The following is a 12,063-nucleotide window of genomic DNA, read 5'->3' on the forward strand; positions in this document are numbered from 1 at the left end:
ACAACTCTACTCAGTTTCCATAGTGTCAAGAGCGTGCGAATAGCAAATTCCACGCATTAGCTCTCACCACGAACAATGCAGTGGCCGACGGCCTTGCCGCGCGGGCTAGCCGTGCGGTCTCGAGCATCTTGTCACGATTCACGTGGCTCTCCCCGTCGGAGGCTCGAGTCCTACCTCGGGCATGAGGGTGTATGTTGTCCTTAGCGTACGTTAGTTTGATTAAGTAGTGCGTAAGCCTAGGAACCGATGACCTCAGCAGTTTGGTCCCATAGTCCTTACCACAAATTTCCAAATTTTGCCGACGGCCTTCACTTCACAACCGGGATCAGTGGCGACATCGCAGAGTTGTCAGTGCTCGCAGACAAACCATGCTGCTTGAGATGACCGCCTAAATCAGCGTGGGACGCACTAGAGCTTAAGAGGCCAAGATCATTAATCCTGAGACTCTCTGTTCAGATCTACGTTGAATTAGGGTCCTAACCAGATCTTGTCGCAATCCACTTCGCTCAGTCCTCTGTTGTGCCGATGTCCCATCGATCTCTGCTCACGAAAAATTTAACACTCTCTCCAAACCATCGAAAGCCACGCACTCTGTTTCGCCTTTCCGTCTATTTTCTCCCATTAGGTCGCGTACGAACTACAGCATTTCCCTTCTTTCCATTTCCACACTGAACATCCTCTGAGTTCCTACATTTTCCACAGACTTATTCTAACCACCCAATCGTGTCATCGTTAATTATGGACCCTTATATTCTGGCGCACTTGAACCAGCTCATACTCCAACCTTACACCTACACTATGTGATCAAAAGTATCCGGAAACCTGGCTGAAAATGACTTACAAGTTCGTGGCGCTCTCCATCGGTAATGCTCAACTCAATATGGTGTTGACCCACCCTTAGCTTTGATGACACCTTCACTCTCGCAGGTATACGTTCAATCAGGTGCTGGGACGTTTCTTGGGGAATAGCAGCCCATTCTTCACGGAGTTCTGCACTGAGGAGAGGTATCGATGTCGGTCGGTGAGGCCTGGCACGAAGTCGGCGTTCCAAAACATACCAAACGTGTTCTACAGGATTCAGGTCAGAACTCCGTGCAGGCCAATCCATTATAGAGATGTTACTGTGCAACCACTCCGCCACAGGCCGTTCATTATGAACAGGTGACGATCGTGTTGAAAGATGCAATCGCCATCGCCGAATTGCTGTTCAACTGTGGGAAGCAAGAATGTGCTTAAAACATCAATCTAGGCCTATGCTGTGATAGTGCCACGCAAAACAACAAGGGCTGCAATCCTCGTCCATGAAAAACACGACCACACCCTAACACCACGTCATAATTTTACTGTTGCCACTACACACGCTAGCAGATGACGTTCACGAGGCATTCGCCATACCCACACCCTGCCATCGGATCGCCACATAGTACATCGTGTTCGTCACTCCACACAAAGTTTTTCCACTGTTCAATCGTCCAATGTTTACCCTCCTTACACCAAGCGAGGCGTCGTTTGACATTTACCGTCGTGATGTGTGGCTTATGAGCAGCCGCTCGACCATGAAATCCAAGTTTTCTCACCTCCCGCCTAACTGTCACAGTACTTGCAGTGGATCCTGATGCAGTTTGGAATTCCTGTGTATTGCTCTGGATAGATGTCTGTCTATTATACTCTACGACCCTGTTCAACTGTTGGCGGTCTCTGTCAGTCAACAGACGAGGTCGGCCTGCACGCTTTTGTCCTGTACGTGTCCCTTCACGTTTCCACTTCACTATCACATCGTAAACAGTAAACCTAGGGATGTTTAGAAGTGTAGAAATCTCGCGTATAGACGTATGACACAAGTGAAACCCAATCACCTGACCACGTTCGAAGTCCGTGACTTCCGCGGAGCACCACATTCTGCTCTCTCGCGATGTCTAGTGACTACTGAGATCGCTGATATGGAGTACCTGGCAGTATGTGGCAGCACATTATATGAAAAACGTATGTTTTTGGGAATGTCCGGACACTTTTGATCACATAGTGTACATACTCTTCACATCCTGCCCGAACGAAACCATCTTCCGTTACTTGATCACGACATCTGCCCTGAGATCCACCCAACTTCCCAGCTTTAACAAACACTCTCCTTCCTCTCCATGTCAGCGCTCCTCTTTGCCGCCTCCTACCCCCTCTCCCCTTCCTCTCTTTCCAAATGCTTGGTTCGAGAGCCTCCTCCGTCCATTCTATAACTTTCCAAACCTCTCCCTCCAACATTCTTCACCTACGTTGCTCTGTTTTCGTAGATACTGCCGTAAATTCATTGCGTTTTAAAAAATACAGTAATATTTTCTTAATGTCTTCAACGTACAATAGCCTACAATTTTAAACACATATACATATTTTATAGGTTTATTTTTTTAGAAACTATGTTCGTATATTTTATTAATGCTACCAGCCAAAGTTGTAACAATAGAGTTAGAAAATGATCCCACCCATGATGAAATCTACATTGTCTACAAAAAAACTGAAGCTCTCAGAAGGGAGAAGATAATGAAATGAAACATCGCGTATTGAGTGAAAATGAGATGTTATTTCAATGAATACAAAATCGAGTCGCATTTACAAAGCACTTAGCACTATGAACCTAAATATCAGTATGACATTATACCCCCTCTGGCCTGGATTCATGAACTGATTTGTTTGGGAGGGAAGCTCTAAGGCCGTCGTATCCTCCCCTCAGGAAAGCTGGCCCATAACAGTTGTAACTGGTCCTTGGTATCGTAGACACTGACACTGGGACCAAGTTGACGTCCGAGATGTCTGGGCAGATCTTCTATCAGGGGCAGGTTTGGGAATCTTGTTGAGCGCGGTAGTACTTCAACATCATGCAGATACTTCATAGAGACATGTCCCATATCTGGAAGAGCACTGTCCTGCTGAAAAATGGCACCACTATACTGTCGCATGAGAGGTAACACATGAACAAGCAGGACATCCGTGACGTACCGTGGAGCCATGGCAGTCCCCTCAGTGACTACCAGCCACGAGTTGCCCTTATCCTCGATACCTCCCCACATCATGACACCAAGAGTAACCCTGCTGTACCTCTCCGAAACACCGGAAGAATGGCTCGTGTCCCAAGGTCGCCACCATACTCGCCGACCATAGTAATTGGGGGTAGCACAAAACGATCTGAACACAAGGGAACACCATTCATCAGCAGTACATGCTGGTCGCTCACGAAACCAATCCAAACATAGCCGTTCGTGTTGTGCCGTTAACGAGAGCATGCGAAGGACGGTAGTTCCCTAGTCCGGCTACGAAAGTCTCCGACTAATGGTGGGGAATGGCACAGAATGTTGCAGGGAGTCCATTACGTGTTCTCGGATGGCAGGCGCAGATGTGAAGCGGTGACGACGTGCTTGTTGCACAATAAGGCGGTCCCTTGCGATGGTTAGATGTGGTAGACTGGAACCTCGGCAACGAGTACGTCTGCGTTTACGTGCCCGTGTAGTCCAACATCGGGCCATGTCATATCCGAATGCCCCAAAAATTTGGATGTTGCACGATTCGACCTGTCGGCCAAATGGCGACCCAAAATAAAGTCTCTTACAAACCCTGTCAGGTGCTGATAACGCTGTCTCACACGACTGTGTGGCACCTCTGTACCCTGACGCTGTTCACGCCCCTTGTATACGTACCATGATTGGCAACAACACTAAACACGAATACCACTAATACACCCTGGTAGTGGTTCTACTTGTCACAGAGAACTGCAGCTCTAAGCATTTACATACCTGCCGGTGGTGAACGTGTACCAGGCTACATTGACAGCCGACCATGACTTCTTAGCGCTTTACTTCTTTTCGAAATGGTTCAAATGGCTCTGAGCACTATGGGACTCAACTGCTGTGGTCATAAGTCCCCTAGAACTTAGAACTACTTAAACCTAACTAACCTAAGGACATCACACACATCCATGCCCGAGGCAGGATTCGAACCTGCGACCGTAGCGGTCGTGCGGTTCCAGACCGTAGCGCCTTTACTTCTTTTGTCAGGCGGAGTATTTGAAATAGCGGTTTTCCATCTACCTCGGTGAATGCAGGCTGGTTCCCCTAAAGTGCGAGCAACCTGCTGCACGTTATTTCCCATCTAAGAAATAAAAGGTGAAACAAAAAGTACAGCTATACCATGAGGACCAATCGTAACACAATGAAAAAGAAAGTACATAGTATGTACAAGGGTTCGGAAACGCTTCATTTTCATGTGAGAACTCATTATCTTCAACTCTTCACAGCACATTAACTATCGGAAACACACAGCGTACCAGCGTACCGTGTGAAACTATTTGTTACATAAAATGTTCTACATAGCGTCATTTAGCACTAGTACATGCACCAATGTACCATCGCAATGGATCCCAGATGTGCTGGTGTATCCCCTGGCATAATGAAAAGATTTCGGAGCCTTTCACAATGTGGTAAAGAAGACTCTCCGTATTTTGTGCCGACATTCGACATATAAGAGCTTGCAAATAAAAAGCTACTGCGGTTAGGTCCTTCGAACGTGCAGCCAAGGAACTGGCCCACTTCTTCCTATCCATCTGTCATGAAATCTGTTATTCACAAAGAAGCGCGTGACGATAAAGGGCATTTTTAACATTTTATGTAATAAAGTCTGCATTGGTACTTCTGGTCCTTCAGGTTTTTTCTTCGTTAATATAATAAGAAAAGTTGAGTAAAACGATTACTAAAATTTTCGCCGTAAATTCAGAAAATCTCAACATATTAGGTTTTGGGCCTGTTTAAGTTGTCTCTTGTGGCTACTCAAGCACCAGCCACTTGCAATCCCACTAGAAAATGACGCTACATGGCCACCGACAATTGATACTGATGCGCTCCGATCGGCACCAAGTTGAATGCGACTCTTAAAGGGAAAAAAGTGCTAACTCAGGTGTGAGAAGAGACAACATTTCCTCCTGTCCCCAACAACCAACCCCCACGCCACACCTTCTAACGTCATGCCTTCATGCCATGCCTGTTTCGCATCATACAAGCACTCTTGTTCTCATAACACACGTGAATTGTGTTCATTCCAATGACTAATTTTACCGCAGTTTTCTTTAGACATTCCTTGACAAGGACGTATGATTTCCAGTCTGCAAGTAATGTAATTGAATTTCAAAGGAAAAATACGTAATGATTTTGTCATTTATTTTACGATAAATTTCATAACTCAAGAGTGATAGTTTTCAGTAGCAGCAGAGTAATTACATCCTGTATTTCATTACCAGATTTGATTGAAGGGCAAGGGCACTGATTCAATTATCTGGAAAAAATTTGGAGCTGTTTTCAATTTTTCCTGCTTTCAGAAACATTTTTCAGTATAATGGGCACCAAATAATACGGCGAAAGCTCCGGAACAGTGTCTATATTATTTAAAATAATGACTTTAGTACTGAAGCTAGGTCACATCTTACATAGTAAGTGGGCATTTAAAAACAAGTGAAACCATTGTGATGTATATCTATGTACATGCTCTTTAATATATGTTGTGACAGTCTGTTAAATTTCTGTCGTCCAGGTTATCCCTTTTTTTCTACTTAAATCTCGCAAATTATTTTCAAATAACTTTTAACATGTTCTACAAATTGTACTGTCAATATCATGTGATAATTTTCAGCTGGCTTTTTTTTTTCTCGTGATGGGGATTGGATCTGAATATGGTTGTCAAAAGAGATCATAAGCAAATGTACAGTTGCTATATAAAAAGGAGAGTAATCAACCGCAAAGAGTAATAAGTGGTCACTGAAGTCTTTGGAGACCCTTTATTAACATGTAGGGATTTTTTCTTCAATATCCGTGGGACGCTACAAGTGAACGCAGAGGCAACGAAGGGGACTTGGTGAGAGATTTTTCACGGTCACTCAGCCGACTTCTTCCCTCGTCATAGCTACAATGCATCCGTGCTTCATCTTGTTTTCGTCCTTGGAATGGTCGTAGTACACTGGCTGACAAAAAAAATGAAGCAGCCAGAAGACATGTGTCATTACGCGCCATTGGTCGGAGATTATTCCGAGCGTCAAGATGTGGGGAGTCATCGGGTGTGATTTCAGGTCTCGGCTGGTAGCGACTGAGAGAGTTCTGATGGCTCAACGAAATGCGTCTTTGTGTGTTTCTTCTTAAGCTGCAGTGGCGTGGTGACGTTTCTCTACAGGAAAATGATCGTCCTAACATGGCACGTGTCTCCATGAACTGTCTGCATGATGTTGAGGCACTCCCGTCACCACCACCAAGGTCCCGAGATCTGCCCCGTTTGGGACCAGATAGGACGTCAGCTCCGTCCCAATGCCACAGTGTGCAACGTAACACCAATAAAGAGGCTCATACTACCACGTTCCTTGTAAATATGATTCGATTTTGTAATCACATAACATCAAACAGCCTCTCAACCTATGACGCTCGTTTCCTCTTCCTCCTTCGCTTCTTCTGTGGTCGAGCTGTTCTAGGCGCTTCAGTCCGGAACCACGCGGCTGCTACGGTCGCAGGTTCGAATCCTGCCTCGGGCATGGATGCGTGTGATGTCCTTAGGTTAGTTAGGTTTAAGTAGTTCTAAGTCTAGGGGGCTGATGACCTCAGATGTTAAGTCCCATAGTGTTTAGAGCCATTTGAACCTCCGCTTCTTGGCGTTTCACTCTCTTTGCCAGGCAGTGTGATGATGCTACGCGACCCGTGACCACGTGCTGGCCGTATGTTTCAGAGTGTGGCGTGCCCCCGCTGTTCCCGCGGCCCGAGATGCGCATCGTGGGTGGCAAGAACGCGCCTTTCGGCGGCTGGCCGTGGCAGGTAAGCTAAGCTCTCTTCAGCCGTTTCCTGTAGTTTCCGATTTTGTCGAGTGTCTTTACACGGGCAATGTGTTGCCACTTGCACCGTGTTTTGAAACAGAAATGTAGGAAAGGGAAGGGAAAGGAAAGGGTAGATGGGAAATCGTGACAGCTAGCCGCGTCATCACGAGTGACGTTTTTTCTATCGGACATGTTCAACAAAACAGACCCTACTCAGATATATACATTTCGGAATTATCTTAATCCGCTTTTACCGTTGAATTAATAGCACCTTCGCAACTGCAACGCCTTCTGCCATTGGTTATAGCCTATTGCACGCTTCAGAAAAGTGAGAGGAAGCACATGAACTGTTTCTCTGCAAAAATTATACTCCTACAAAACATCTTTGTCTGCTTGGAGAATAGCCTTAAACTATTCTACGAGGGCTTGCTGAAAAGTAATGCCGTCGATTTTTTATATGAACACTCTTATACATTATTGAGAGTGTTTTTGTTCTGTTGTTGCAACTATAAAAGTACGCGATTTTTTTCACAAGACGCGTTTCGCTTTATTGAGGTACAGCATCATCAGTGGTCTGTAATTAAGTTATTTACATTTTGATTTGCTTTAAGATCGAAAAACTGTTCGTTAAGAAAATGTTGATTTGTACTTACAGTGATTTTCGTTTGTTTTCTTGCTTGCACACAATGTGCTGTGAAAAGCGTAAGAAATGGGTAGTGCTGCAGAACAATTAAACATTAGACCAAAATTGTCAGTGTCTAACGCAGAAAAATATCAACGATGTGCTAGCAGACTGCATTTCCCGGTATTTGCGAGAAATCAAGCGAAAACCACTGTAACTACAAATCAACATACTCTTAACGAACTGTTGTTCGATCTTAAAGCAAATCAAAATGTAAATAACTTAATTACAGACCACTGAGGGTGCTTTACCTCAATAAATCGAAACGCGTCTGGTGAAAAAAATCACGAATTTCTGTACTTGCAACGACAGAACAAAAATACCCTCAAGAATTGTAAAGAAAGTACTGACAATAAGGTCACACAAATGAAGAATTTTAAATATTTTTTTAAAATAAAACGAAGGTTATTAACATTCTACTTCTTTATTATTAAAAAAATCTCGTGTCTCAATCTGTGTCAAGTGGTTAAATACCCACGAGCTTTCGGCAGACATCTCCTCTGCCATTGTCAAATGGTTGACTGTTGCGTGTATGCCGCTGCCGTACTTATACAGCCACGCCGCAGCCAGTGACGTCACTAGTGCCAATGCGGGGCCAATGAGTTGTAGTGGCCCTGCAACGAACTTGTGACGTCACACTAGTCGTCTTGTCCGCCACACTTCGTGAACGCTCGACTCCGTGTAAGGCCCACGCGAAGTCAATATTAAGTTGAACAGAGGTCTTAATTTTTGCGATAAAAGCACCTAGTGTTAACCTAGGTTTTGGCGTAGATAACTACACCTTCTTCAGAACAATAAAACCCACAAGTGCCTAAGAAGACCTTTGTCAGTGATTAGAAGAACACCATAGCTATACATTTATAAACGAAAAAAAGGAAAACACAAACAGTACATATGTACAAAGTCAAAACCACTACTTAAGTTAAGTAGTGGTTTTGACTTTGTACATATGTAACTTAAGTAGTGGTTTTGACTTTGTACATATGTACTGTTTGTGTTTACCTTTTTTTCGTTTATAAATGTATAGCTATGGTGTTCTTTTAATCATTGACAAAGGTCTTCTTAGGCACTTGTGGGTTTTATTGTTCTGAAGAAGGTGTAGTTATCTACGCAGAAACCTAGGTTAACACTAGGTGCTTTTTTCGCAATCGAGGCTTGTTTCTAGTTTTAATATATTAACGAAGGATTGCTGACGCGCTGCGATGTTGAAGGTTCTTTTTCTTAGAATATCTGTCAATCGTCCGGGGTAATCTGTGCTTTAGGTTACAGCAACAGGGCTATTTCAACAGTGACACTTGAGAATTCTTGGACGTTATAATTTGTGAATCCCGAGTACAAAACGCTCCAAATTTAAACTGCAGGAAACAAATCTGGCAAAGTGATCGTCGGAGAAGCTTGCAACTGACATTCGCAAATATGTAGCTCCAAAACTCTCAATATGGGAGTTCGGAATTGCGTACTATACACCATCCATGTTCATTTGTCGAATGGTTGTGGTAATGGTGGCGGCAAGTTCTTCCAGAATAGACAAACGACGTCCATGTACGGGTTGATCCAATCTTGAGAGTGAGCGTGGCAGACTCATGTCCGGACTATAGGGAGCAGGGCTAAGGTAACTGCAAGACCTTTTTTTATGGAAAAGAAAGACTGTTTTCTTACTACTTTTCTTTCACTCAGCTATGTTAATTGTTTTAATTTATGTGCAATAGATTCTGAAGCAACTACGGCTCCATCTTCAGTCACTTACGCACTGTTGTCGATGTGATATAAACCTTAAATACACTACTGGCCATTAAAATTGCTACACCACGAAGATGACGTGCTACAGACGCGAAATTTAACCGACAGGAAGAAGATGCTGTGATATGCAAATGATTACCTTTTCAGAGAATTCACACAAGGTTGGCGGCGGTGTCGACACCTACAACGTGCTGACATGAGGAAAGTTTCCAACTGATTTCTCATACACAAACAGCAGTCGACCGGCGGTGCCTGGTGAAACGTTGTTGTGATGCCTCGTGTAAGGAGGAAAAATGCGTACCATCACTTTTCCGACTTTGATAAAGGTCGGATTGTAGCCTATCGCGATTGCAGCTTATCGTATCGCGACATTGCTGCTCGCGTTGATCGAGATCCAATGACTGTTAGCAGAATATGGAATCGGTGGGTTCAGGAGGGTAATACGGAACGCCGTGCTGGATCCCAACGGCCTCATGTCACTAGCAGTCGAGATGACAGGCGTCTTATCCGTATGGCTGTAACGGATCGTGGAGCCACGTTTCGATCCCTGTGTCAACAGATGGGGACGTTTGCAAGACAACAACCATCTGCACGAACAGTTCGACGGCGTTTGCAGCAGTACGGACTATCAGCTCGGAGACCATGGCTGCGGTTACCCTTGACGCTGCATCACAGGCAGGGGCGCCTGCGATGCTGTACTCAACGACGAACCTGGTTGCACGAATGGCAAAACGTCATTTTTTCGGATGAATCCAGGTTCTGTTTACAGCATCATGATGGTCGCATCCGTGTTTGTCGACATCGCGGTGAACGCACATTGGAAGCGTGTATTCGTCATCGCCATACTGGCGTATCACCCGTCGCGATGGTATGGGGTGTCATTGGTTACACGTCTCGGTCACGTCTTGTTCGCATTGACGGCACTTTGAACAGTGGACGCTACATTTCAGATGTGTTACGACCTGTGGCTCTACCCTTCATACGATCCCTGCGAAAACCAACATTTCAGCAGGATAGCGCACGACCGCATGTTGCAGGTCCTGTGCGGGCCTTTCTGGATACAGAAAATGTTCGACTGCTGCCCTGGCCAGCACATTCGCCAGATTTCCCACCAATTGATCGCTTGTGGTCAATGGTGACCGGGCAACTGACTCGGCACAATACGCCAGTCACTGCTCTTGATGAACTGTGGTATCGTGTTGAAGCTGCATGGGTAGCTGTACCAGTACACGCCATCCAAGCTCAGACGTATCAAGATCGTTATTACGGCCAGAGGTGGTTGTTCTGGGTTCTGATTTCTCAGTATCTATGCACCCAAACTGCGTGAAAATGTAATCACATGTCAGTTCTAGTATAACGTATCTGTCTAATGAATACCCACTTATCATTTGCATTTCTTCTTGGTGTAGCAATTTTAATGGCCAGTAGTGTATGTCCTGTCAGTGTACCCCAGCATCTTCTAGTGTGATTGTTGTAAGCATATCGTGTCGTCAACTCTTTAATACCGGCGGCTTCTGCAGGTGTCGGTGCGCCGGACGTCGTTCTTCGGCTTCTCGAGTACCCACCGCTGCGGCGGCGCGCTGCTCAACGAGAACTGGATCGCCACCGCTGGCCACTGCGTCGACGAGTGAGTACGCCATTCGGTTTCCTTCAGCTTTGCTATCTTATGAACCCCGTTCGTCTTTCCCTGGATGTCTGCAGCTTCACAATCATATTACAGTAAGATACTGCCCCCCAGATACCAATTACACCCGAGCGACATAAGCATTATCTACATCTAGTTTCTCTCACCCATTGTGCTCCGTGACAAAATCCATCATGTCCGATACCAGTGATTCCTAGTACACGAGTCCCCTGCTTACGGCACAAGCTGTTTCTGACAGGTTCTGACAAAACGTAAAGGAAACGCGCTACGATTGTTTGGCCCTTCCCCCCTTCTGAACTGTCTCCCCCCACCCCCCACCCCCAATTCCTCCGACAAAAAAAGAAAAAGGTAAAATTAACGAATAATGACAAGGAGATTAATCCATATTGAGAGCCAAAAACAAAGAATCGATAGTTTTTTGTATACTGGGCCCAAGGCCCTGCGAATTTGTTTACGGAAGTCATTTTCCTGGGTCGGTTGTTTTTATTTTTTAAATAAACAGTTCGTCGTGCTCTTTCCATTAGCTCATTTCGGCCCCTTCGACATTTCCAAACTATCTTGTAGTCTTGCGACCAGGGCCTCCCGTCGGGTAGACCGTTCGCCGGGTGCAAGTCTCTCGGTTTGACGCCACTGTGGCGACTTGCGCGTCGATGGGGATGAAATGATGATGATCAGGACAACACAACACCCAGTCCCTGAGCGGAGAAAATCTCCTACCCAGCCGGGAATCGAACCCTGCCCTTAGAATGGACATTCTGTCGCGCTGACCACTCAGCTACTGGGGGTGGACACTTTCTTGTAATTAAACAATATCAAAAGTTTCAGCAGTTTCAAGAACAGATAAAATAAAATGAGAAATTAACATAAAATTTTTTGCAAACCTCTACTGCTTGTGTCGCAGTAAAAACTGTTGTCCCGTAACATCTTATCTCCCATATATTAGTGGGGAGGAAGCTCCAGCTAATGGTGTTCTTAATAAACGATTCCATGATCATGGTTGTAACGGGCACAACTCGCATTACAGCACATCACTATCTAGCACAGTTCACTTTAAAGACGTAAAAATATCGATTTAAATTGGTATTTCCATCAAATGACGTTACAAATTACTATCAAACATGTGAATTCCGTTCGCACAATGCGTAAAATGCAACGCTGAACCGGGTTTTG

The 12,063-nt window shown here is 45.0% G+C and overlaps 1 protein-coding gene across 1 annotated transcript in view; it reads left to right on the forward strand.

Annotated features, from left to right (window-relative positions):
- LOC124799851 (serine proteinase stubble) overlaps nucleotides 1–12,063 on the forward strand; it is a 711,707-nt gene that overhangs the window by 645,811 nt on the left and 53,833 nt on the right. The window contains exons 5-6 of the mRNA XM_047262951.1: nucleotides 6,742–6,827; nucleotides 10,769–10,875. Coding sequence (XP_047118907.1) covers nucleotides 6,742–6,827; nucleotides 10,769–10,875 — 193 coding nt within the window. The remainder of the gene's footprint in view (nucleotides 1–6,741; nucleotides 6,828–10,768; nucleotides 10,876–12,063) is intronic.

Source organism: Schistocerca piceifrons, chromosome 1 (assembly GCF_021461385.2).
Source record: "Schistocerca piceifrons isolate TAMUIC-IGC-003096 chromosome 1, iqSchPice1.1, whole genome shotgun sequence".
NCBI lineage: Eukaryota > Metazoa > Arthropoda > Insecta > Orthoptera > Acrididae > Schistocerca > Schistocerca piceifrons.